This window comes from Cottoperca gobio, chromosome 13, assembly GCF_900634415.1.
Source record: "Cottoperca gobio chromosome 13, fCotGob3.1, whole genome shotgun sequence".
Lineage (NCBI taxonomy): Eukaryota > Metazoa > Chordata > Actinopteri > Perciformes > Bovichtidae > Cottoperca > Cottoperca gobio.
This window is the reverse complement of record NC_041367.1, coordinates 21,135,464-21,163,322: the sequence shown is the minus strand read 5'-3', so window position 1 is coordinate 21,163,322 and position 27,859 is coordinate 21,135,464. Positions and strand designations below refer to the sequence as shown.

Sequence of the window (27,859 nt, the reverse complement as noted above, 5' to 3'; positions counted from 1 at the left end):
GGTGACTGATGATATAAGATATTGTGAAAGTGTCATTACAATCTATTTCTATATTTACTATATCATAATTTGTTAGTTAGTAACTTTTTAGATTTAGATTATTGATACAAAATATAAATAAACTAATAAATGATGATATAAGATACCCAGCAGTATATTAAGTAATTAAAATGAGCTGTTCTTTGGTTTTGGTCACTTTGAGAATCTACAATACCACATTATTCATTGGGAATAATACAGCTTTTATAATTCATACTGCTTATATAAATAAATGCACACATTTAAAGCACCCTGCAATGTATTCGTAATCATGACTTTTGACTGCCCCTTAGTGGCCACAGCGGGTAACAGTCATGTTAGCATTGACTGTTAACGTTAGCTTGATTAATTGAAAGCGTTGCAGTGAACACCAGTCATTCTTATCCTAGCTATTCATATACTGTACATGTATAGCCATTGGAGGGTTTTTTTTCAATATGTTTGTATATATTATATACTATTTTTAAGTATGCGTTTTCTATTATTCACAAACAAGTGCAAACACACTGAATTCGTCAGCTAGCGTCAATGTGCATATAATGACATACTACCACTTCCGGTGAACATTTTCAAAATACAGTGACACCAGAAAGGAAGTAAAAGGAGTACATTGTAAATGTAGGTCAATCTCTACGAAGGGGGTCGTCGAGCTGCATCAGAGCTATCTTTTCCACTCGCAATGAATGTAGATGAATCAATCTTGCAGTATGAGTAACATAAATAGTTTAGCAAGGCTTCCAAAATGTGGCATGTAGCCTTGACAGTCTCTCGTGTTGACAAACGTTACGTCACTGTGCGGTGTAGTTAGGCGGGGCGGGGGCTGTATTGTTGCTGTCGGCTTGCGGGACGTGAAGACTCTTTTCACACCGTTCAGACTTGGCTTAAAACAGCTGATAATAACAGTTATACCATTAACTCCGTAAAGCTAGTTTGTTTCTTTTGTCATCTCGAGTCAACATGGGGAACTGCTTAACTGTGGGGCCGAACGAAGCTCTGGTGGTGTCTGGTAGGTGTTCCCCTCCAGACTGAGCTTAGCTAGCTGTCATTTAGATGAGATCTAACGGGCCAGCTGACGTTAGTTAGCTGACGGAGGGGGCTAAATGAAACACGTTGATTTAGCTCTTGTTTGGTGCAAAAATAGCTCGACTACTAATGCTAAAATAACCTGGTAGCTACTATGCAAATATACTAAATCTGTGTTATTAAATGAACGTCAATCACGATTTACTTAGAACCGTAATGCTAACCTCGTTAGCAAGCATCGCAGCGACGGTACGTTAGTGCTAAGGCAGGTAATAATGGGCTACAGTTAAAGCGTCGAGTATACTTAAATATTAAACCACCACAAATGTGTCAATAATTACTACGAAGTCTGCTGTCTTTGTAAGCAGTCTGTGTCTTCATGTAGGCCCACAATGATGTTATAGCTGAGGAGGGCGGGGGTTTGCTCATCCATGTAGCTGTGTATAATTAGCTCAGCAAGTAAAGCCAAACACAATGCTCAAGCTGTGTGGAAAGGTACAAAACATTAAGAGTCATTTGAGGCTTTTAAAATGTGTTTTACATTTCTTCAGCCGATGTGTTCTGGCAAAATCTTACATAGATAACATTAGTTTATTATTATCTCTGTATTGTTTAAATAATGTTCAATATATGAATGGATTCAAGTTTGAGAATGAAACTTCACTGAATGTAAACAGTCTACTACATGTGGACTACTGTACACATACATGTGTGTCCAACAGGGTACAGCACACAGTTGAAATGAATGCACAATGGTATTTGATGTGTAGTATCGTCACACACAATATCACAACACATCTGTATGCTGTACAGCAGTGCTTCCCAATATGTGTGGCTTGTGTGACCCCTAAAACATAGAACATCTGCTTATTTGATATGATGCAGTACTATTCTATGAATCTAGCTAGTAGTGAAACACTGGAAGGAGCCATTCTGCATTATGAGTACTTTTACTTTAGATACTTCAAGTTCAAGTTCAATTTGCTTGTAATACATCTATACTTTTACTCCAGTAACAATACACTGAGGACTTTAACTTATAATTGAAGCATTTAAAAATAATAATAATAATAAGTTTACTTTTTACTTAAATTAAGGATCTAATTACTTCTTCCACTACTGCCATTTGTCTTGTCTTTACCGCCAAAGAGAGATTCCCTGTTTTAATCGAAACATTTAATCCCTGAAAATGTAAAACTATTCAGTGTTTCACAAAACAAAGGTTATAGGATAATCTCAAGAAGTAAAAAAAATGTTTTGGCTTTCCTGCCGTGTTTTAGTCTCACAGCCCCCGAGGTTTATTACGTGAACCCTTGGAAGGGTCTCGACCCCCGGGTTGGGAGTCATTACAGCCAGTTTTCAGTTTTTGCCATGTACTTTTAAACATTTTGTGTTTAATGTTGTCATTTTATTCACACAACCTGCTTTTGACAGACAGTTTTTGTACAAGCCCCCAAGTTAAATCCATTTTGAATCAATGTGATTTTATGTTAAATCCAGTCAACATTTGTGTGCTCTGTTTTGTCTTTCCTACAGTTTAATATCAACATGTTGTTTTGCTGTGAAGGTTTTAACAACTGCAACTGTCCCTCTTCCCTCAGGTGGTTGTTGTGCCTCTGATACAAGGACCTACACTGTGGGAGGCTGGGCCTGGGCTTGGTGGCTCATCTCGGACACCCAAAGGTGAAAAATAAAAACAGAAGGTCCATTTATCTTGACATGGAGTTGGTCTTTTAGCAGCGCCTTGAAATGATTGTGCCAGCAAATGTTACTCATCACAGATAAGTGGATTACACTATTCAAAGCCCTCTGTTCGAACTCATTTGGATAAAATGGCCGAGGTTTTTAAAAAGACCACAGCTGAAATGGGCTTTTGCTGCCTTGGATTTCCACAGGGAAATCAGTCCCATTTCCTGCTGGCGGTCTGTAAACAAGTGGAGGATGAAAGCTTGTCTAGCGTGTTCTGTCTACTACTACACACAGTGTTGTTGTTTCCAATGTAAACAGGTACACAGGTGTATTTCCTCTTCAGCCTACACATTCCCTCTTCTCTAAGATGAGTAGCTTGACTGCTAAATGTGCACCGTACTAATGTGCAGTCTCACACAAGACCGGGGCGTTACAGGTTATTTTTTCGTTGGCTGGTTGATCTCTGCTGAGAGATCAACATTTTATCACAGCCGTTTTATATTCCACAGCGCTGTTCAACGGTCCTGCCACATGTCACAGACAAAGTTGAGATTTTTCCTGAGTAATGCTGTTGTGATGTCCCTGATTCATGTGCTCGTGGTTAATTAGCAGCAAAATGGCAGAAACACAGCTGTGGGTGGACACTGTCTGAACCCCCAAATAATTTACAATACATTTACAATAATTATACTAACCCACATTCACATTGCACCCTGAGTGACTTAAAGCAGAATAAGACACATTTCCTTCATCAATAATAGATGTATGTAGTTATTTTTAGTCTTTTTATTTTGATCTGTTAAAAAAAAAAAGGCTACCTTAAATTCAATGTGGTAAAACATGAAAAAGTAAAATAAATGTACAGATACTGTCTTGATACGCTTTACTTGTATATAGAAAGTGTTATTGTTTATTGCTGCTTGTATGTGTGATCAAGCTGATTGTGATTCTAATGAACAACTAGCATCAGATTTCCTCGTTTCCCAACAATATACAGCATTTAACATCTACAGATTTTATTCCACAGCTTGCTCTTATCACTTAATATTCCTCTCTTCATTGCCCAATTTATGTGCTATTGTTCTTTCGCTGCAGGATAACCCTCGAGATCATGACTCTGCAGCCCCGATGTGAGGATGTGGAGACAGCAGAGGGGGTTGCCATCACTGTAACAGGGGTGGCTCAGGTAAGACCACCCAGGGTCCTCACTGTGAACCCACACACACACACACACACACACACACATGGACAACACTTCATCTGACTGGTTTTTAGTGTCTTTAGAGCAAAAACTGTCAAGTGCAGAAAGCTGGAACGTTGACTTGACGTTGAGAGTTTGGTCCGTCACCAGATGAGCTGACCTCACGGTGTCTTCTTCAGGTGAAAGTCATGACGGAGCAGGACTTACTGGCAGTAGCTTGTGAGCAGTTCCTGGGGAAATCAGTCATGGAAATCAAAGCTGTGGTTATACAGACTTTGGAGGGACACCTGCGCTCCATTCTAGGTAAGGGCAACAATTGTGTTTGTCACCTGAAACAGTTTTCTGTAATATCTGTGTACATAATTAATAAGAGTGGTTTTGGGCTGCAATTAACAATTATTTAAATTTTCAATCAATCTGCCGACTATTTTGGGAATTCATCGTTTTTTCTTTGAGATAGTAAAAACTGTCCGAGGTGACGTCTTCAAACGTCTTTATTTGTGCGACCAACAGTCCAAAACCAAAATACATTCAACTTACAATTATATTATATAAAACAGAGAAAAGAAGCAACTGTTTGCAAAGGAGAGGCTTGAATCTTTGTCAACTCAACAATTATTTCTTTATCAAGATTGTTGCAGATAATATTTCTGCTGGTTAACAGAGTTATTAAACTACACATTTTCTCATCTCTAGATTAATTTGTGGCAGCAGTGCAGTATTTGCATATTGTTAAAACCTAATAACTCTTTGACCTTTGTGTCTCTCTAGTTAAAGGATTACACGCTTCTCTAAAGGGTTACGAATATTCTGCTGCACTTGTTTTTACATAAACCAAAGAAATGTTGATGCATGAAAACTGCTGCCAGTTTGTGAAAGTGCCATTTTGAATTGCAAGACACAGATGGACATGTGGTATGGAAATATTGACAAAGTCTCTCTTTTGTAGGTACCTTGACTGTAGAGCAGATCTATCAGGACAGAGACCAGTTTGCTAAACTGGTGAGGGAGGTAGCAGCTCCCGACGTGGGCAGGATGGGCATTGAGATTCTCAGCTTTACCATCAAGGTGTGTTGTCGGTGCCGTGAGAGGCTACGGCTACAATACCTGGTACTCTGACAGTGAGCAGAATACCTGCTAATGTAACAACTGAGCAAAGACGGGTCAAAATAATACAATTCAGCATGGATTGTGACTTGAAATGTTCTCCAGTACAAAGCGAAAACAGCACTTATTGAAATAGATCTGCTGCCTCGATCCAAAAACATCCAGTGCACGTGCCTGTTCAGCATAAATGAGAATCTTCGCTCTTCTGTCCTCGCTCCTCGTCTCCTCCGAGACGCATTTAAGTGATTGGAACATCCTCTATTATGGCGGACCTCGGTCAATTTCTGGATCACAGGCCTGAGGACGGTGGAGCGAGGAAGTGAGGGAGCATAATAAGCAGAATGGAAAGCATCCAAGTGCTATGTGGCCAAAGTTAGCTCGGCTGACATTTAGCTTATCGATCTCCTAAAGCAGCGTGTGTTTACGGGTCGTAACATTAAGTGAGAGAGAGACACACACACACACACACACACACACACACACACACACACACCAGTCATTTCCAGTCAACCATCCTAAACGTAGAACAACTATCCTGCTGGTGTTCAGAGTCTCGTGGTCTGTTAGGTCTGTAATTTGAGCTTTATATTAGTTTTTCAGAAGGTTAAATTAATATTATGATAATATTGTTTACTGTGATAGTGGCTTCACATACTGATCATTTATTGTATTGAAATGAATCTGTCCACTGGAACCCACTGGAACTGATGAGGAGAGACTAATGCTCACACACTTTCAGCTTAGAAGAGCATCTTTGTGATTTTAAGAGCTCCATTTCTGTATGACCCATGAACCACCATTAAGAGCCTAACATGTGGGAAATGCAGTGTGTGTTTATAGGCAGTACTTTAGAAGTCATATAAACCAGAGTCAACAGCCACCCTATCTTGTTTTTAATGTATCAAATATGTTTTTATCTACAGTCGGAAGTCCTCTTTACTGGTTTTAATGTCTCTAATGATTGACTGGAAGAAAACTCCCTCCTCCCGGAGAGTTTACTGTTGTTGATTAGAACTAATTGAAGCGCAGTGTAGACGCAGCTGCTGACCATAGTGCTCAGCTGAAAGCCCAGAGTCAATTAGTTTCACATCAGTTAGCTCGGGCGGAGATGGTTTCTGTGATGCATCATGACCAGTTAGCTCATTAGTGGAGGCCTCAGACATTTGTGGGTTGTCTTTATTTATATATATTTATTTATTTATATATTTTTATATATATATTTATTGATATATATATATTTATATTTATTGATATATATATATGCAATATATATATATTTATTTATATATATATTTATTGATATATATATATATGCAATATATATTTATATATATATTTATATATATATATATTTATTGGTATATATATATTTATTTGTATATATATATATATATATATATATATATATATGCAATATATATATATATATTTATATTTATATTTATTTATATATATATGCAGTATATATATATACAGTATGTATATGTATATATATATACAGTATGTATATATATATATATATATTCGTATATATGTTCCAGATTCAAAATATCTAAATAGTTGTGGCAGTTTGTTTCTCGGTGTAGATATTATTTGTAAGATCTATCCTGTTGAAGTTGTGATGTTATTGTTGAATGCAGCTGAGACCTTGTCACTGTTCAGACGGCTCTGTCACAGTTCCAGTTAATGAGGCATTCGCTTGTGCCGACAACTCTTCAGTGCAGGTGTGGAAATCAATAAGCTGTTGCCAACCACAGACAGATGCTCTACCTGTGGTTGGTCAGTGGTGAGAGAGAAATAATATTTAGAAAACATGATCGCTGCAAACTAAATAAAACGCTGTTACTCTACGCTCAGACTCTAAAATATTTTTTCACTTCTCCTTAGTCCAATCCTTTCATTGGAAATGTTTAATATTTGATTTCATAGTTGTGTTCATTACTTCATTAACTGGGAAAGATTTCCAGCCGGTGACACAGACCTGAATTTGATTTTGACAAATGGAACAAATTGAATGCGTATCCTCGGTTACAGCCTCACTTTATGTTGGCTAAGATAAATGTGGTTTTACGTTTTAAAAATGTTCACAGTTCTACTTTAGTTTCCTGTGGTTTAGTGTTTACAGGATGCTTACAGGTTGACGTGTGTGTCTGTGCTCGCAGGATGTGTACGATAAACTGGACTACCTGAGCTCCCTGGGGAAGACGCAGACTGCAGCTGTCCAGAGGGATGCAGACATCGGCGTGGCTGAGGCAGAGAGGGATGCTGGGATACGGGTAAGGAGACTTTAGCAGGTGGGAGACTCTAAGAAGTGTACGACAACCAACTAAACACTGCTTTACTTCTTTATCGTCTCATAGGAAGCAGAATGTAAGAAGGAGATGATGGACGTCAAATTCCAGGCTGACACCAAGATGGCCGACTCCAAACGGGAACTGGAGCTGCATAAAGCTTCTTTCAACCAGGAAGTCAACACGAAGGTGGACTCTTACATAACTTACACAAATGTAATGTGTGGGACATCAGGTGTGTGTGTGTGCTTGAGAAGCGTGACAGTGTATGTGCTGATGTTTTCAGAAAGCAGAGGCCCAGCTGGCGTATGAGCTACAGGCAGCCAAGGAGCAGCAAAAGATCCGCCTGGAAGAGATTGAGATCCTAGTGGTGCAGAGGAAGAAGCAGATCACCATTGAGGAGAGGGAGGTTGAACGGACAGACAAAGAGCTCATTGCCACAGTCAAGAGGCCCGCTGAGGCCGAGGCCTACAGAATGAAGCAGCTGGCTGAGGGGCACAAGTGAGTGAGAACCCGTCTGTTAAAGGGGAGTTTTATGAGCTTTTAGTTCTTTTAATCCAGGACAATCCATCAGTAGAAAATGATCACTGAGAGAACTAACAAGTGTTCGGCACAAACCTCACTCCTCTTGTCCAGCAACAAACTGATTTGAGTGGAAATTGGAAACATCTCATGTCAAAATACAAAACACTCCAGTAGCAATATTACAGCTTTGTTGTTGTAACCTTTGTAGCCGACATACCTTGTGAATTTAATTTGCTCGCAGCAACGGCCTCCATTTATGAGCAGTAAAAATGTGAGTATGTGGAACAGGATAGTCTGGTTGTTAAAATGCCAGCTGACTGGGAGATATTTACTCAGACGTGTGGCCCTTTTTAGGTTCTAAACCGTCAGAGTTTGCACATGTAGAGAGAGGAAAAGCAGCACATCTCAACATTGCATGTTTGCGTTTAAGCAAAATGCTTTTTAAGGTGATCCTGGTTGAGAAGTGGAGAGAAAATGATGTGATGTAGCATAAAGTTACTTAACAGTATGTCTCCCTTCAACACCACAATACAAGGCAAGTCATTTACATCTGTAGTCTTGGTAAATATCCCCTTGTAGGAGGCAGAGAGTGAGTTTTGAAAGTCAGTGGTATTGACCAACAAGATTGTCGCCTTCTGCAGTTTTTTCAAAGTCTAGTCATTTTAGGCTTCAGGACAGTACATTCTCATTTAGCTCCCATTTGTGTGATTCTACCCTGCTCTACAGGGAGGTCAGAGGTCAGCAGCTACAGAGCAGCACCATCCCTGTACTCCTGGTAGAGATGTATAGTTTTGCTTAAGGACAAACCAGCTGTCACACATTGTTGAAGCCCATCATTCCAGCCCTGCATCTATATTAACAGCAGAACTCACCGTGCCACATTTCCATTGGCTGTCTTATATTACTTAGTTGCGCTTGAGGCCAAATTTCAGCCACGTAAATGTTCTCAAAGATTTCTGTGTGATGCATTAAGTAATGACGTCATAAAGTTTATTACAGAGTGGACAAACGGAAACATGATGTGGAATTGTTTATTGTTTGAATGATTAGAAGTCATAAGTAAGCAGCATATTGTGTGACGTGTTAAAGGAGGGATCAGATATCAGTTATTTTAACTTGTGTGTTTCCCCTGCATCAGGACAAGGACGGTGCTGTTATCCCAGGCTCAGGCAGAGAAGATCAAGAGGATCGGTGAGGCGGAGGCTAGCTCCATCGAAGCAGTGGGAAAGGCGGAGGCGGAGAAGATGAGACTGAAGGCTGAGGCCTACCAGCAGTATGGAGAGGCAGCTAAGATTGCTCTGGTGCTCGAGGCCCTGCCTTTGGTAAAACATAAAACACACTCCAAGTGTCCTTAAAAATTCCATAATGCACATCCAGCTTCACTAAACACCTTCAGTTTTCTTCAGTCGAACTTTCATTTTGAGTTGTTCGTTTGTTCGTGCATAATACTTTTTACAACAAGCACGATCCCCATACAAGGAAGTATGTTTGTTGAAACATTTCTTCTCCAAGTGCTATAGTTGTAAAGTCACTGTGATACAATCGGCATTAAAGGGATAGTTTGACAATTAGGGAAATTTGTTAATTCACTTGCTTGCCAGATCGATACCACTCTAGTATCTGTCCATCAAATCTGAAGGAACAAAGGGAACAGCTCGCCTGGCAGTGTGTAAGTCTAATAAATCTGCCTGTCAGCACCTCTGAATCTTTTGTCATATCTTGTTTGTTAAATACCTCAGAATCCCACCACACAAAGCCGTAGTACACTTGTTTCGCTTTTAGAAAATAGTATTTTACAGCTATATTTCCAAAAACTAGAAACTTTTAATAGTTGCAATAGTCAGTTCTTAAACCCAAATTCAACACAAGATAGCCAAAAGTATTTTTTTCCAGGCTATGGGGTATTAAAACCAAGGAGCGAGTAAAAGAGCTCTCAGGTTTACAGCGATCACCACAAGCGCTTTATCTTGATGATTTCTCTTGAGTCTATGACTGTATTATATATCACATGATCACTGATAACTTCATGTCGGATACTTTGATTATTTCCTAAGTACAGTAAACACATAATCGTATCTTTGCAGATTGCTTCTAAGGTGGCAGCGCCGTTATCCAAGACCAATGAGATAATCATCCTCAGTGGGGAGAGCAACCACGTGACGGGCGAGGTGAACCGCCTTTTGGCTGAACTTCCTGTGTCTGTCAATGCTCTCACTGGAGTGGATTTGACGAAGGTAAGCTCGATAATAACATAATAATAACAGATGTTATAACAATGAGACTGTATGTGTAGATAAGATATTAAATGCATGAGGGATATTGAATCAGATGAGATGATATGGTTTTGTTGGTTTGGGGTTAGAACAAAGACTTTGACTTCGTAGCTGTGTACAGATGTTGATTTGATTTTTAATAAAAACAACAAAAGAACAGCCTGTTGTTGGTTGGTGGTTGTAATTGAAGGGGTACTTTACTGAGTGAGTATTGCACTTTCAGAAAGTTGAGGTACTTGTGAGCGACATATGGTCAAACTCAAAATAGCATAGGACGCGATATCGTGGCTCATAATCCCGAGTAGACCCTCTCTGACTTGTAAAGGCCCACATCTTTTAAAACTTCATAACGCAGATTATACAACTGGGCGTTATACAACAGTTTGAACCGGCTGAGTAGGACTCACCATGGGTAGTGAATGCTACATAAAAAACGGTGGATAAAAATCCCTTAAAGCGTCGCCTTAGTTCATTTTGAGAAAGGGAAACACAAAAATACTGACTCAAAGAATGCCTTTTGTTGCACACCAGTATCATCTAGCCTCCACCAGTGTTAGGAGACCTGCTTTTATTACAAGATACTTTACATTTCTGTAACTGTTTCTGTTGACTCATATATTCCTGTCAGAAAACAGGACATTGATAGTGACAGGGAAACGTGGTTAACTTACTTACCTCTTTCAGTAGACCGTGTGTCTACGTTCAGTTTATTAGATGGTGGATTTTAGCTTTTTGTCTCCAATTGGAGCATAAAATGAGTTGTAATCAGCAAGTTGAGCCTTCGGGAATAACCTAATAAAGAACTGTATGCAACGAAATGTAGGTCATGAATGCACGCCAGCTCAGTTATGGAAAATTCATGAGGGTTTGTCTCAGAGCTTCAATGGCAGGTTTGTCCTGTTTCCACAGATCCCGTTTCTGCAGAAGATGACCAATGCTCAAGCCTGAAAACGGACGACGCCACATGACTTCAGTATCTGTTGTATGCACTCTGATCGACTGCCTTTAATACACTTGAAGAATTGTGTTGTTTTATACGTATATACTGTATACCAAGTGAATTTTGGAAACCTCTGGTGCCTTACTTTTTACAGGGCCAGAAGATCTGAATGCACTGCTGCTCATTCAAAGATTTTTAGTTTTATTTTATTTTCACATGGGAATATTTTGTGTTTTGTTTTTATTTATTTTTTTGTATTTGAATATATATATATATATATATATATATATATATATATATTGTCCCGTTCTCATGACATGTCATCAAAAACGGGAGCTGATATTAGACTGGAGTGATGCTGGTTAGATTCATATTACCATGTGACCTGACATCTGATGTTAACATCTATTCTTTGGTACATTGGAGTCGTGCTTTTTTAGACCAGAAGGCCTCTGCTCTCACTTTTTACATTCCGTATGATGCAGGCCTTTTTGTTGATTTATATACCTCTTTTTTTATCGTTAGGCACATCTGCATTCTCTAGATGATCTGAATATGTTCTTATTAATTGTAGAGCTTTCTTTATTTTGTACATGTTATAATGTTTAACTATTTATGTTATTTAATGTGGAATTGATTGATTTTTACAATGTAACAGGTGCTTACAATCTTAAAAGAAGCCCCTTTCATTGTGCAAATCTGTTCTCCTGAAAGAAGTTTAAATCTCTACAATATGTTGATATCAGGAATGATACAGATGATTATTATTTATTTTATGCTGGTAGGGAAATCGGAAGAAAAATCTGATCTTGTGCTGATATGGTTAGCTTGTAATGTGTTTTTTTATTATTTAGTGTGGGTGTTAATGTGAAAACGTTAGTAGTTTCGGCCTTGATTAAGATTGAAAAAATCAGTTGGTGTATAAAAAAAAGAAGAGAAAAAAAATCCATTGGCAAATTGTAAAAGTGACTGGCTTGGAGTTGTGTGAAATATGTTTATATTGTGTGGAAAAAGCTTAATGTGAATAGATTTTGAAAATGAGAAGCCAAAATAGTGATGCCAAATAGAGTAGATTGTCTTTTCATTTTCATTGTATCAGAAGGACTACGGATACTGCATAGTTTATCTGATGTTTCATTTCATACTACAAGTACCTGTAGATGCTAAGCCATGTTCAACAAACCAAACTTCTACACTTTTCAGAGAAAACACACTTTCTGTTCAATGTCTGCACATGTCTGCACTGATGTGTTTTTAATAACTGTGACATCAAATATAGAAAGATCTTTTAGCAGAGTACTTAAACGTATCTATTTAAAGCAGCGATGTTGCTTTTTGTAAATGGTCACAATGCTTTGTTTTATAGTCTATTGCACCAAATGTTGAGTTTTAGTGCAGTAGTAGAAATGATCAGACGTGGAAAGGCTTTTGGAAAAAGATTGGGGGTGAAGTTGCCAGGTACACTATATTATTGGGCATAACTCCTATGACATGTATTTCACCCACCTTTGCTTGTCTCCACTAAATGCTGTAAAGAACTACACCCATCTACACCAAACCTAAACCATCATGTTTAGTTTGAACCTCATATCTCAAGCAGGTGACAAATGAAGTGGTAGTTTTATTAAGACTGAAGAAACAGCCATTATGAGCATCCTGACACAGAATTCACAAACGACTGTTGTTATTATTATGATTATTGTTGTTAATATTGTTTTTTGTGCTCATCCTTACTTAATTTATTTGTGTATCATTTGCTGATATAGTGACTTGAGAAATACTGTGATCATAATGATTTTGTTTAGCTATAAATGTGTCCAGTGTATATATGACATGTTTGTGTTATATTCCTAATGTTATTTACGTCACGTACACTGTCAAACGGCCATGAGTTCCTGTATGCTCTTGCTGCATGTCATCCATCTGTACTCAAAATAATCAGTTCACTCTTAGCTAATTGTCATTCTAATAAATCAAAATGCCATACTATTTTTTGCCATTTACTATTCTGCAAAGTTTATTTAATAATATTTGTTTCCACTGACTCCTGACTCTGCTTCTTAATCTTGGCTCAAGATATGGTGATGAGAGCCATATATACTGTATACAAACACACATATACTATATATATACAGTATGTATAAATGTGTGTATGTGTATATATATACTATATTATATATGTGTGTGTGTATATATATATATATATATAGTATATATGTATATTATATATGTATTCATATATATGTATATATATATTCCATCCATCGTCTACCGCTTATCCGGGGTCGGGTCGCGGGGGCAGCAGCTACAGTAGGGAACCCCAAACTTCACTTCTCCGGGCCACATTCGCCAGCTCCGACTGGGGGATCCCGAGGCGTTCCCAGGCCAGAGAGGAGATATAATCTCTCCACCGAGTCCTGGTTCTTCCCCGGGGTCTCCTCCCAGCTGGACGTACCTGGAACACCTTCCTAGGGAGGCGCCCAGGTGGCATCCTTACTAGATGCCCGAACCACCGCAACTGGCTCCTTTCAACGCAAAGGAGCAGCGGCTCCACTCCGAGTCCCTCACGGGTGGCTGAGCTTCTCACCCTATCTCTAAGGGAGACGCCAGCCACCCGTCTGAGAAAACCCATTTTGGCCGCTTGTACCCGTGATCTCGTTCTTTCGGTCATGACCATAGGTGACAGTAGGAACGAAGATCGACCGGTAGATCAAGAGCTTTGCCTTTTGGCTCAGCTCTCTTTTCGTCACAACGATGCAGTAAAGTGACTGCAGTACCGCCCCTGCTGCTCCGATTCTCCGGCCAATCTCTCGCTCCATCGTCCCCTCACTCGCGAACAAGACCCCAAGGTACTTGAACTCCTTCACTTGGGTTAAGGGCTCATTCCCTACCCAGAGTAGGCAATCCACCTGTTTCCTGCTGAGAGCCATGGCCTCAGATGTTGAGGTGCTGATCCTCATCCCAACCGCTTCACACTCGGCATGCGAACCGATCCAGTGACTGTTGAAGGTCACAGACCGATGATGCCATAAGGACCACTTCATCTGCAAAGAGCAGCGATGAGATCCTCAGGCCACCAAACTGCAACTCCTCTCCTCCACGGCGACGCCTCGATATCCTATCCATGAAAATTACAAACAGGATTGGTGACAAAGCGCAGCCCTGGCGGAGGCCAACATTCACTGGGAACGAGTCCGACTTACTGCCGAGTATCCGGACACAACTCTCGCTTTGGGCGTACAGGGATTGGATGGCCCTCAGAAGTGACCCCCTCACCCCATACTCCCGCAGCACCTCCCACAGTATCACCCGGGGGACCTGGTCATACGCCTTCTCCAGATCCAAAAAACACATGTAGACCGGATGGGCGTAGTCCAAGATCCTTGCGAGAGTGAAGAGTTGGTCCGTTGTTCCACAACCAGGACGGAATCCGCATTGTTCCTCTTCAATTAGAGGTTCGACTATCGGCTGTACCCTCCTTTCCAGTACCTTGGAGTAGACTTTACCAGGGAGGCTGAGAAGTGTGATACCCCTGTAGTTGACACACACTCTTTGGTCCCCCTTTTTGAATAGGGGAACCACCACCCAGGTCTACCACCCCCTAGGCACTGTCCCAGACTTCCACGCAATGTTGACGAGGCGTGTCAACCAAGACAGCCCCTCAACACCCAAAGCATTCAGCATTTCTGGACGGATCTCATCAACACCTGCGGCTTTGCCACTGTGGAGTTGTTTGACTACCTCAGTGACTTCCATCAGGGAAATTGACGATTGACTCTACCATAGAGGGCATGTCAGTCGGATTCAGGAGTTCCTCAAAGTGCTCCTTCCACCTGCCCGATAACCTTCTCAGTCGAAGTCAGCAGGGTCCCACCCTTGCTGTACACAGCTTGGATGGTTCCCGCTTCCCCCTCCTGAGGTTTTCCAAAAGCACCTTGGTGCCGACTGAAAATCCTTCTCCATAGCTTCTCTGAACTTCTCCCACACTCGCTGCTTTGCCTCTGCCACGCCCTTCTACTCCTTCAGTCGGACGGTTTCCCTGACCACCGGGGTCCACCACGGTGTTCGAGGGTTACCGCCCCTTGAGGCACCTAAGACATTGAGACCACAGCTCATAACCGCAGCTTCAGCAATAAAGGTTTTGAACGTCGTCCACTCAGGTTCAATGCCCCCAACCTCCACAGGGATGTCTGAAAAGCTCCGCCGGAGGTGTGAGTTGAAGATCTCCAGGACAGGTGCTTCCTCCAGACGTTCCCAGTTCACCCGCACTACCCATTTGGGCTTACCAGGTCTGTCCAGAGTCTTCCCCCACCCCTTGATCCAACTCACCACCAGATGGTGATCAGTTGACAGCTCCGTGCCTCTCTTCACCCGAGTGTCCAAAACATGGGGCCTCAGATCAGATGATACGATCACAAAATCGATCATTGACCTTTGGCCTAGGGTGCTCTGGTACCATGTACACTTATGAGCATCCTTATGTTCGAACATGGTGTTTGTTATGGCCATTCCATGACTAGCACAGAAGTCTAACAACAAACGACCGTTCAGGTTTAGATCAGGGAGGCCGTTCCTGCCAATCACGCCTCTCCACGTGTCTCCATCGTTTCCCATGTGTGCGTTGAAATCTCCCAGCAAAACTATGGAGTCCCCTACTGGAGCCTCCATTCAGGGTCTCCAAGAAGGCCGAATACTCCAAACTGCGGTTTGGGGCATAGACACAAACAACAGTCAGAGTTTTCCCCCCATAACCCGAAGGCGTAGGGAGGCGACCCTCTCGTCCACCGGGGTGAACTCCAACGTAGCGGTCCTCAGCCGTATCCCCACACCCGTCCTACGCCTCACACCTTGGGCAACTCTGGAGAAGAATAGAGTCCAACCCCTATCCAGGAGTACGGTTCCAGAGCCAAGACTGTGCGTAGATGTAAGCCCCACCAGATCCAACTGGTAGCGCTCCACCTCCCGCACTAGTTCTGGCTCCTTGCCCCACAGAGAGGTGATGTTCCACGTCCCCAGAGCCAGCCTCTGCTGTCCGGGTCTGGTCCGTCGAGGTCCCTGACCATCATTGCCACCTGTGTGACACCCCAGTGGTTTTTCCTATGAGTGGTATATATATATATATATATATATATATATATATATATTATATATGTATATATATATTGTGTGTGTATATGTTGACGGATGTGTAAACCAGGTGCAGGAAAGTAATTTAGTACATTTACTTAAGTACTATAATATATTGCAATAATGACAGGGTCTTTTACACAGTGATATTGCTAGTAGATCTGAGTCCGTCTTCCATGGATATAGAGAAGAGAATGTGCACTTCATGGCTTTAGTTAGAAAACATCCGGAAAACATCCCATTCGTTGGAATTAGGACAGGAGTTTACCATTGATGCCTAAATGCAGAACTGGGGGTCCTCTTGGATCGTTCTCTGCGCATGCCCGACAAATGTTGCTGCCGTAGCCAGACAGCAGCAGCACGGAGATCCAACACCGGGGATGGTCTCTTCATTTTTTTGAAAAAACGATATCAACGTTGTATCTCCACACAATGAAGTTTCCTTATTCATAGATGCACGAGGAGTAAGTATCACGCTCTTTAATTCGGGTCGCGTCGGTGTTTTCCGTCAATGAAAAGCTAAAGTTTGCTAACCAGCTGGCCTGGTCACAATAAGCACAAAGAAGCTCCTTATTTATTGTGACTCGAGGTAACGTCAACCTATTCAACGATGTACATTTTTATTTCCTTAAAGGGAAAGTACCCCTTCAGTAAGCGCAGTGTATGTTTGCTTGCTGAAATAGTTCAGCTACATTTATTAAATCGATACTAATATTAGCTAACGTTAGCTGTTTTAAATTACAGCAGATTAGGGCTGGATTGCTAGACAGATCGCTAACGTTACCTAGCTACAAAGCAGCTGTGTGAAAGTTGACCTACTTTATCTATAAGATTGTACTAACTATGTGATCCGACACGTTCAATCATCTAGTTAATTGAGGCGTTAGCTGAGGACGAAGCCTTAGATCCACACGGTAAGTGTGACCTGCCTCTGTAGAAAAGGTCACATTATCCAGTCTGCATTAATGAAGAGTCTCCCCCTCAGGGACACACAGAATGAGAAGCAGTGGCATGTAGCCAAGTACAAATACTGCACTTAAGTACAATTCTGAGGTACTTGTACTTTCCTCGAGTATTCTGCTACTTTATACTTCTACTCTAAACTCGGAGGACATATTGTTTTAATCCACTACATTTATATGACTGCTTAACTCACTTTGCAGATTTAGATTATTAATACAAACCATAAATTAACTTGTAGATTATGCACCTTTACCATCTACAACAGTTAAGTGATTAACACATTAATGCATAAATATTTAGAATCCATTAATATTATATCTATTCTTAAATTGGCCAATTTGCATAATAAGTCATTTTACTTTTGGAATTTTAAGTAGATTTAGATTCTAATGCTTTTGTACTTTTACTTAAGTAAGATTTTGAATGCAGGACTTTTACTTGTAACACAGTACTTTTACATTGTAGTATTGCTACTACTAATTTTTTTAGTGGTGAAAAGGTAGACCCAAGTCAGCATAGAAGCACTCTCCCTTCAGCCAAATGCATTTAGATCAAATAATAAAGCCAGGAGTTTCACTGAATATATGATCGCGCAAACGCAGACAGTAATTTACCTCACCAATACATTTATTCTAAAACCCTTTAGAGATGATTACGATTGTACCACTATGACAAGGCAGTCAACTATCTGAACAGTGGAAGTGAGCTAATGGTGAATCATAAACTGTCTGTAAATCTGTGATGAATCTGCAAAATGATGTATGACTAAGCCAGAAGAAAACACGTAAGAGTTCCTTTCCAGGTCAGAATCAGTTCCGATACAGCAAATTGGTGCAGACCTCAGACTGGCACTCTATATTTGTCATCTTCAAGGAGATTGTAATGGCCCCTTTTTTATATGCTCACATTTTATTGACCTTTAAAAGTTTGGAGGCACAGGAGGAATGAAACAAAAAGTTTCAATCACATTTACATATGTGTTGTTTTAAGAACGACTTCAAAAATGTGGACCTATCCTTTTTGAATGTTTTTGGCATACAGTTTTTTATTTCAACCTAGGCCAGGAAGTGACCGCCCCTCTTAACCTTCAAGTCTGACCGCTATTTCTGTATTCTTATGGTTTACTCCTACATCATTTTGCCGATGCATCACTCGTTCCGTTAGATGCGGATCCAGCTTTTCATTATATGGCCCATTAAAAACATGTTGGGCAGAGGAAATGTGTGTGCTAAAGCCGCAACTAGCGATTTTTTTTTCATTATCGATAAATCTGCTGATCGTTTTCTAGATTAATTGATTAATCATTTGGTCTGTAAAATGTCCGAAAAATGTCCACCCTAGTTTCTCAAAGTTAAAGGTGATGACTTGTTTTCTCAGTCCAAAACCCAAAAATATTCACTTTAATGTGATATAAAATGGGAATAGCAGGACATCTTTATAATTGAGAGGCTGAGAACAATAATTTAGCATAATGTTTGCATGAAAAAGTACTTTCACAGGTGATCTGTTTCTTTTCTTCTGATGATCTGACTAATCGTTGCAGCTCTAGTGTTTGTTTTTTTCTGAGTTTGAAGGATATATCTGGATGGCTGGCAGCCTGCCCGTCATTCTGCAACTATGTGCTGTTTTGTTCAATGAGGGAACCATGATGTCAGTTTATTAAAAGCTCCCAGTTGCAAAAGGTCAAACTGTACTGGATGTGAAAATAGGCACTAGCAATGTCATTTCACACCAACGTAATTGTCTGTCAGCGGCTGACTTGTGCCTGCTCTGTTTCTCCCAAGTATGGTGAGGAGAAGGTGTCCCATGCTGCATTAGTGGAAGAGTGACATGCTGGCCTGTCTGCCAGCATCAGGTGACCCTACCATCAGATCTTTCTCTTGCACGCAGATGAACACTGGACTTCAGAAATGTGAGTGCTTTCTTCCACCATGTTGTGGTCATATTTCTATTTAAATGAGTCATTTCCTCATTGGTCAGCATTTGGAATCAGACAATGATGATGTTGCAATTTTTAAAAAGTTTGCTGTATCATTTATCCACAATCTAAGATTAACAGGAGAAGAAAGTGTGATTATGCAACATTATGTCCTCGTTACTGATCCCATAAAACCTTTTTTAAACATTCAAGAGCAATGTAATAATGTTTATTGTTACGGGCACCATGCAGCCACCATGCGTCATGCATGATCCAAAACGTTAATGGAGGAGAAGTGTTCTTTTTTTCTGGTTCATAAAATGCCATGCGAGCTTCAATGACTACAGAACTCTTAATAGAGCACTTTTACAGAACATGTCAGTAAATAGTGTTATGATGTGGTGGGCGATAGGTCAAATATACTCCATGTATTGCAGTTTGTTCTACGTGGGCTGTAGTAAATGACTATCACCCGTGGAACATGCCAGCCTCCAGTGAGGAAAACTCTAGCCCCCACGTTGTTTTGTAACCTAACCCTGTATATACTCGGTATTACGGTAAGAGAGTGTAAGAACTGACTTCAAAATAAGTGACCTTCTGGTGAACTTGATAAGCAATTTTGTATGTCTGTTAATAATTAATTAAAACAAAAATAAATACATTAAGACAAATGTAGACTACTTTTAGACTACTGTCAAATGTAATAATAATTAATACATTTCCAAAGACCAATATGACTTCAAAATGAGTCTCAGTGTCACTTAGACAATATCAGGACATTCTGATATGGACTCCAGCTAAATCATCATACGAGCTGTGTTCCCCCTAAATTGAGATTAGTTTAGTAGAATCATCACGCCGATCAAAGGGTTAAATCAAACGGTTATTTTAGAGAAAATATGAAAATATTTTGATGCATATTGTTGAGATATATGTAGCGTATATCGCAGCATAGCCTAACATTTATAGAGATATTATTTATACGTCCTATCGCCCAGCTCTATTGATGTGAGTTTTAGTCAACTCCCAGTCAGTGTGCTTTGCTCGATGTTTCTGGTTGTCTGAACTTGCACACATTGCAGGGGAAACTACACAGAAGATGAGATCTGCCAGCTATCCAACCCCAGCAGAGTTGGATGCGTATGCTAAGAAAGTTGCCAACAACCCTCTGACGATTCAGATCTTCCCCAACAGTGTCAAAGTACCTCAAAGGAAGCACATTCGCCGCACAGTCAACGGGCTTGACACATCCTCGTCCAGCCAGCGCCACAGTCCCTACCCCTCTCAGGTCAGCTCCAGTAGGGGTCTGCTGGCTGTCCTCCGTGCGCCTGCCAAAGGCGTCATCAAAGAGTCAGACAGTAGCCGCGCCCGACAGCTTCAGAAGGTCGTCATGAACCCTCAAAGTGGGCCGTACGCTGCTCAAAGCACTTTAAATCTTCCTCAACCTGCTCCTCACCTACAGGGTCCGTCTCAACCTGCGGCCCAGAAGCAGGGTATGGTTCACCCACAGGCGCTACAGCAAAGCATGAATCATCCAATGACTTTACAGCAGCCTCAAACTATGCCTCACCCACAGGCTTTACAGCAAAGGAACATGGCTCATTCACAAGCTATGCAGCGTCAGCAGAGTTTGTCCCAGGTTCAGAATTCACAACAAAGATTGACTCATCCACAAGGCATACAGAGGCAGCAGGGTCTGCCTCACACCCAGGCGCAGCAGCAGCAGCAGCAGCAGAAGAGCCAGTCTTGTCCACCAGTCGTACCACAGCAGCATCTTTCTCATCTGCAGACACTAAAGCATCAGACGGCTCCTCCGCAAGCTTTACTTACACAACAAGGAGTGACTCAGGATCAGCGGCACATGTCTGATGGAGCTCAGCTTCCGAGCCTGCAGCACAACCAGGGGCTGGTTGTCTCACAGCCCCTTCCCCAAGCTGTGGGTACAGGACCTTCTACCATGCCTAATAGCCTCCAGCAGCCCCCACTGGGGGCATACGGGCCCCGGAAGCTCCCTGACGCAGATGCCCCACCAAATGTAACTGTATCTACCTCCACCATCCCACTGTCCATGGCAGCCAGCCTGCATCAGAACCGGCCAAGTGACCTGAGCAGCATTGTGCACCAAATCAACCAGTTGTGCCAGGCACGGGCGGGTATGGGCACCACCTCAGTCTGTGAGGGCCAGATCGCAAACCCCAGCCCCATCAGCCGCAACCTTCTGATCAACGCCAGCTCAAGGGTATCCTGTCACCACCCGGCTCTGGGCTCTGTGCCTAGCTGCCTCATGGTGGGACCCCAAGACAAAGTAACAGCTCACACTCCCAATGCTGCTCTCCATTCACAGCCCAATATAGCTGCTACTAATAGTATGCCTGCCTTTCACGCAGACCCAGAGAAGGTACAACTGCAGCAGCATCAGCAGCTGCAGCACCATTTACATCAGCAGAAACAACAGCAGCAGTTGCAGCAGCAACATTTACACCAACTACAGCAGCTGCAGCTGCAGCAGCAGCAGCGCTCCTGGGCGCAGCATCAGATGGCCCACATGCAGCAGCCCCCTGAGGGGGCCCATCCCTGCAAGAACCCGAGGATGGAGCCTCCCACTGAGTGTGCTTTCCCCTCTCGAAACCTCAACTATTCCCACAAGCTACCCAACACTGCACAGTCCTTTCCTCTAAAACACCCTGCAGAAAAACCACAACCTTCATCCCCTGTTAACTGCCCAGTAGGTTCTATGCCTTATATTAATGGCCACTACATGCAGCCACGGTGGGGCAGCATGCCAGCTACAGCAGGTAACAATGGATCCGGCCCTCAGGACCTCCCAGTGGCTTTCCAGGGAGGGCAGGCTGCTGCCTCCACAGACCGCATCCTAGGGGCAAAGTACAGGCCAGGGAAGGAGGGTCCTCCCGGCCAGTCCAAGTTGATGCAGAATGTGGATTTCTTAGGAGGGGAATTCCAGATGCCCAGTTTTCAGGAGCAGAACATGGATCATGTGATGGAGAAGATGCACAGGTCAGCCATGGGCCAAGTTCAGGATCCCAACAATGGGGGGGGTGCTCATGCTCATCACCCAGGCTATCATTAAAGCGTGCGCTTATCCCCCCTTGGTGTGTTCTTGGGTTTTTCTCAACAGCTACTTTCAGCTTCTGTTGTTTGTTCTTTAAGATCTTGCAAGTGATCAATTAAATGTTAAAGCTTCAGAGCTTGATTTGTAGAGCCACCAGGTTGTGATGTTTCAAAGTATTCCTCAGGTCTTAAGCCATGTCGTACCTTTGTTGCAGATGAAGGGTTTTTGAGATTGTTGTCCACAGTAGAATTCCTCTTTTCATCACTGGCATGGATGTGCTGCTCTTTGTTCATGTATATATGGTGTTTTTAAAATATTAATTTGCAGCTGAGAATATGCTTGCCATAAGATTGTCACAGTGCTTTTCCTAGGTTGACATGGAACAACTCGACTTTTTTCAGCATTTGTGGCCTTACACCTGCCCAAAGGCAAGAATTAGGATGTCCTTGTGTAATGTTTTTATTTGCAATTATTTATCCACTTAACAGGTGTGTGTGTGTGTGTGTGTGTGTGATCCATTTAAATACGAAGGTTACATGTATATGCAATTATTAAGACTGTTGCTGAGGTTTTTCTCCCTGGTGCTCTCCCCCATAGTTGAGTAGTACACTTGTTAATAGGTGAGAGCCACAACTCCTTTCAGGACGACAACATGGCTTCTGAGCTGCACTGTGAGGGGTCCACGTAGTTTGTGCATGTTTCCATGGGTGACCACAGTGTGCAGAAACGGCTAACTATCACTGTTAGAGAGACGGTTAGCTCAAAAATCAAATAAACATAATGTTCCTCTTAAGTGCTATTTATCAATCTAGATTGTTTTGGTGTTAGTTTCCAAATTGTTGCTGGGTGGCTGAATGGGGGGGGGGGGGGTTGAGTACGAGCCTCTCATCCACGAGTAGATGCACGCTTCCCTCTGTGCTGTGATACGGTTTGCGGATGTAGTTTGGTAAAGAGTCCCTATATGAAACTGCACCACAAGGTCTCTGGATTATCTAGAGTCATGATTTCTGGAAAGGGACATGGCTGTTTTTTTTGGGCGTTTTGAGCACCACAAGCCGTCTAGTTCCATTATATTGAAGGACTCTGCAACTCGTACAAAACAATCTAGATTGATAAATAGCCCTACAGGTAAGGGCAAACCTATGTATGTTTTATTTTGGGATGAACTCTTAAAAAAATAAGACAAAGCCATCACTAGTTGCGTTCTCCATTTAGTTTCTCTTATGCTTGGAAAGTCTAAAGTGCCCTCTTGTGTGTAATATTTCATGAATTGCTTTTGAAGTACTTATTTTATTACAGTTTTTGTCGTGTTTCTGTAGATGGTCCTACTTGAACTGTAGAAATTACTTTTTTAAATGTTATGCCTAACATTTGGCAAAAGGAGCAGAAACTCCATTAGCCCCTATTTGTCAATAGCTAATGTGAAACAGAATGGCATCCCATTAATATTAAAATGGTGTATGTATGTGAAAAGAGAATTGATCACTTGCAAGCATGCAAGTACTTCAAATCCTCCAACACATTTCCTCACCACTTTACTACTGTAATACAAGTGAACTGATGTGGTGTGGACATTATCTGTGTTGCTTGTGGTGGGCCGTTCATCTACTAATCACTGGCCTTACCCTGTGTTGTATTTCTGCTACCTATAAAGAAAAAAAGTAAGAACATTTAATGCAGGTTATGTTTCGCTAGATGTGTCTAGCATGAAGCTCTGGACCCATATCCTCTAGTCCTTTTTCGGGTTGATGTTGTATGGGCATATGTTGCTCTGCTAGCCGCAAGCCTTCTGGAAAAGCCTTAAATGTCATGGTAGTTATCCTCTAATACGAACCTTAACTGACTTCCTTTGCCAGGATCCCGACTTAATTACGGCTTCATTATGGAAGCCTGTTTCCACCAGTTTAAAAAAAAAAAGAAAAAAAAAAAAAAAGTTAAACTTGGTGATGAAAAGAATAAAAACCAATCCTGTCATAATAATGAAAAACTTTCTCGAAACAATGACTTAATATCTCAAAATTAATGAGAACTTTCTCCATATTTTAACTTACCAATTGTCGTGTCCACTACCTATCTTTTCATTATTTTGAGAAAGTTTCTCATGACTTGAATGATCTTTGTTTTCATCACATTGGTGGAAACGTGCTTCCATACTTCACTGTGAGTTATTTATGTTTTTCTCTGAGCTTTGTTTCATTTGAAATCTGTACTGTCAGATCATTGGGCAGTGTTCATATGTATATGCAGTGTGACTGGGTGATGATGCCTTGATTTGAAATCTTAAGGTAATAATGCTACTCATACGTGTTGATAGATCACCATCCTACTGTCTCAAATGTTGCCCATCAAGGATTTAAGATGATCTTTAAAATATGAATAGCATTTAGCCGAATTAATGGTATGTAGAACAGGGCTGTAGCAGTTATTTTTAAGTATTTGGACTGTTTTAGTTGTTATACTTAATAATTATCCTTATATAGTTTAATTTATTGTTTTTGGACCACTGCATCCTGAAGCCATAGGTGTTTTCACATTAGGTGCCATAGGTGACACATTGACGCAGACAGTGTAAACTGAATTGTCTGCACTCGGAGGCGAATAAGAGGTTTGCATCCATGCTTTAATCTGTTTTCTTCCACAATGCCGAGCATTTTTCATCTCTGAATTGTTGTCAGAATACAGTCCAGGTCAAAAGGGAGAAAAGACGGCGAGATGATCTGCCATCTTCAGCGAAAGACCGCTGAGATGCAAGCCGTAGCTTTTCTGGATATTGGTCTACATACTTGATGGCAGTTTGTTTTTGTTTTGTTTCCTGGCTCTCATTTTTGATGTGCCTGCCCCTTAAAGCTGCTATTGACTTTAATCTTAACACACACTAGTATGAATTGTGTGTGCGTGTGTATGAATAGTTATTGATGTATGGGCTGTATCAGCGAAAATAAGTTACTTTTTATGGGATGGGCGTAGGGTGGAAATTGCCACCACTTAAATGCTGGTAAATTTGGTAATGTCTATTCTTTATTCCAAATATATGATAGCTGACCAGTATTCAGAGTGGCAGAGTGATTTCCATGAGTTTGACCCACTGTGGCCTAAAGACAGGTTTCTAAAAACAGAGTTTGGATGTTGTGACGTGTGTGACGTACTTATCCATGGTCAGGGTATTACCTCCAGCAGATGGCCGTCGGCACGCCCCCAGTTTGGAGAAACAGGAGTACCAGCATGGAAGCAAAGCAATATACTGCAGCGGGAAAATGCATTTTAGCCTCCTAAAAAAGGCACCTCTGAAAAAGTGTATATATAATTAATATTATATTTTCACTGCTTCACTTTGTCTTCAGACGACACTTTTTGATGGGGAACTGAAGCGGTCATCTCTGCTCAAAACCGCCACACTCCTGTGACAAACTGAAATTTTACCCTAATGCAGAACACAGGAGTTGCTGGTCTACCGCTGGCTCGATCAGTTAGTTAGTTAGTGTTATAGTGAGACACTGCCGTTCTAAGGGTCTATCTCCGAATCACTAAAGGCACACGACACAAAACGGCTAACCGATCAAGGCAGCGGTAGACCAGCAATTTCCATGTTGTGTGAGATAAAATGACTGTTTTTGTCGAGAGTCTGGTGGCTTTGGAGAGAGCATGGATCACGCCTTCAGTTCCCCATCACAAAAGGCCGTCTGAGGGCAAGGTACAGCAGTGAAAAGATGGTAAATATAGCATACACTTAGATTTTATTTAAAAACAATTGGGTGGCTAGAATACATTTTGCTGCAGTGCGTTGCCTCTGTGCTGGCACTCCTGTCTGTTTCACCAAACTGGGGACATACATTTACCATGTAGGTAGATACACTGACTATGGATAAGTACCTCACACAACATCCAAACTATCCCTTTTGACTTTAAACACTAAACAATTTGACAGTCCTGCCCTATTTTATTTTTGAACTGCCTCGTTACAGCCCGACATAGTCAGGTTCTACAGTTTCATATGAAGTGCCTCCCCTGGGCTTAGTATGGAGAAATGGGTGACTGGGTGCATGTGTGTGTGTGTCTGTTAAGCTTGGGTACTTGCACACAGATGTGCACACTGACAAATGTGCACAAAGTTAATCTTTGATGGGGGACCAAGCTACTTAGTGTAACTACTGATACTGTGTCATGGACTGGAGTCCTGAAGTCTGCCACGATTCCTCGACACTGTCGGGATGTGTGAACTGTTTGCTGCTGACTCACTGACCAAAGTGACCAAGCGTCCTTCTCTGTAACCACCCCGGCCAAAAGCCTTGGCAAGCTTGTATTGGGAACTTGTGTTTTAACGGTAATAAGCAAAAACCGTGTGACATAAAGGAGAGCTGCTGCCCTCATTTGGACGGTTAAAGAAAATCTTGTGAAGTAGAAGTGTAAAGATGTGAACGAAAAAAATCTAGAGTGAGTGGTTCCTGTGTGCACAGTACACCCCAATTGTTTGTTTTTTTCGCAAAGCAAGATTCAGATGTTCTAACCTGAACTTCTTATGTTCGGTGGTTCCATTTCACAATATCATCTTGTAGAAATGTTGGCTAACAGTACATGTCAATATGCACTGTATGGATCTAATCTACTTAAGCACATTGTAGCTCATGTTAGTCGACTCAGATGGCAATATTTATTGGGGCACAGGTATGTAACAACTCTCTCTTTATTTTTTTCTCCGATTTTAATATGATTGTCTTTGTTTTTCAAAGACGTGTCGTGTGGTGGAGCGGGGCTTACTTTCTCTACTTTGTGAAAATGTGATATTCCAGTTTTGCCTAACCTTCAGGAATAAAATGTCTTGCACAAACATTCCCCCTAACCAAAATAAAGTTTGCAAACACAAATCTTTTCCGAGTGACTGTCTTTATGTACGTATAAATATGGTTTATATGAAGTACATATCATATTTCTCTCCTAGTTAATATTAACTTGATTAGATAAGACATTCTACAGACATGACCTGCTTACAAACTAACGTTCAAAACACTAATCCCCTGTAGTTAATGGTACACAGTATAGATTATATTTGATTATCTGGCTGTAAATACATTCTTAAATTAAATGTTCATCTGAATGTTTAGGTTTTCAACCCTGGTAAAATGGATTGGGCTCTGGATGTTGATGCTCTGCTGAACTAGGGTATGCTGGAGCGCTGTCGTTGACGTCTGACAAGAATCTTGTCCAAGAATGGATTCAGGTTCCACCGATTCCCTGAAACATTAAATGGCAACTCAGAACTAGTGACATCTTAGCAGTAAGAAACAGCAAGTCCAAGGGTATCGTCCTACCAGGAGTCGGCTTGTGATGCTGTAGCTGCATCAAACAATCCCCAGGGTCTTCCTCCCCGATGTATCCAACATCTGACCTCCATTGTCTCCAATTCATTTCCTCCACCCTGAAGTGGAAGAAAAAGATCACGTGGAAAACACAAACTGATATTACGTTTCGCCCAAATTCACAGATTACACACATAGTGGCATTCATTCTCTTCTCACCACAACACAAAGTTGAGGTGCTTAAAGCATTGACACTATTTTACTCTGGTCACGCCACTGACTTTGCTGTTCAACTGGAACCAACTGTATTCACAGTGAGGTCTGTGGATTATCTTGATTGATCAGGACAATCTTTCTGGAAAGATGGAAATTAATGCTTTGAGTAGCATAAATGTAATT

General features: G+C 41.4%; 3 protein-coding genes across 3 annotated transcripts in view; 2 read left to right on the top strand and 1 right to left on the bottom strand.

Moving 5' to 3' along the window:
* The first annotated feature begins 827 nt into the window (after positions 1–827).
* On the top strand, positions 828–13,077 carry LOC115018067 (flotillin-2). Its single transcript, XM_029446873.1, has 11 exons — positions 828–1,045; positions 2,664–2,745; positions 3,847–3,937; positions 4,132–4,255; positions 4,902–5,020; positions 7,222–7,335; positions 7,420–7,539; positions 7,637–7,851; positions 9,014–9,197; positions 9,960–10,109; positions 11,058–13,077. The coding sequence occupies exons 1-11, from the start codon at positions 997–999 to the stop codon at positions 11,094–11,096; spliced, it is 1,287 nt and encodes a 428-aa protein (XP_029302733.1). The 5' UTR covers positions 828–996; the 3' UTR covers positions 11,097–13,077.
* A 3,435-nt stretch (positions 13,078–16,512) lies between these two features.
* Positions 16,513–24,137, top strand: LOC115017488 (protein FAM222B-like). The gene is made up of 3 exons (XM_029445973.1): positions 16,513–16,679; positions 18,963–19,090; positions 20,179–24,137. Exons 2-3 carry the CDS (start codon positions 19,009–19,011, stop codon positions 22,182–22,184), a joined length of 2,088 nt encoding a protein of 695 aa, XP_029301833.1. The 5' UTR covers positions 16,513–16,679; positions 18,963–19,008; the 3' UTR covers positions 22,185–24,137.
* A 2,953-nt stretch (positions 24,138–27,090) lies between these two features.
* The window catches only part of LOC115017487 (transient receptor potential cation channel subfamily V member 1-like), an 8,016-nt gene continuing 7,247 nt past the window's right edge, over positions 27,091–27,859 (bottom strand). The window contains exons 14-15 of the mRNA XM_029445972.1: positions 27,473–27,579; positions 27,091–27,395 (exon numbers count right to left, since the gene is read on the bottom strand). Coding sequence (XP_029301832.1) covers positions 27,319–27,395; positions 27,473–27,579 — 184 coding nt within the window. The 3' untranslated portion in view covers positions 27,091–27,318. The remainder of the gene's footprint in view (positions 27,396–27,472; positions 27,580–27,859) is intronic.

What these genes read in the sequence shown, in the direction of transcription:
- LOC115017488 (XM_029445973.1), top strand. Translation starts at nt 19,009, where the DNA reads ATGCTGGCCTGTCTGCCAGCATCAGGTGACCCTACCATCAGATCTTTC. An exon ending in GAACACTGGACTTCAGAAAT is followed by an intron (nt 19,091 to 20,178) that starts GTGAGTGCTTTC and finishes CACACATTGCAG; the next exon opens with GGGAAACTACACAGAAGATG.
- LOC115018067 (XM_029446873.1), top strand. Translation starts at nt 997, where the DNA reads ATGGGGAACTGCTTAACTGTGGGGCCGAACGAAGCTCTGGTGGTGTCT. An exon ending in AGAGGGATGCTGGGATACGG is followed by an intron (nt 7,336 to 7,419) that starts GTAAGGAGACTT and finishes ATCGTCTCATAG; the next exon opens with GAAGCAGAATGTAAGAAGGA. An exon ending in CTGGAGTGGATTTGACGAAG is followed by an intron (nt 10,110 to 11,057) that starts GTAAGCTCGATA and finishes CTGTTTCCACAG; the next exon opens with ATCCCGTTTCTGCAGAAGAT.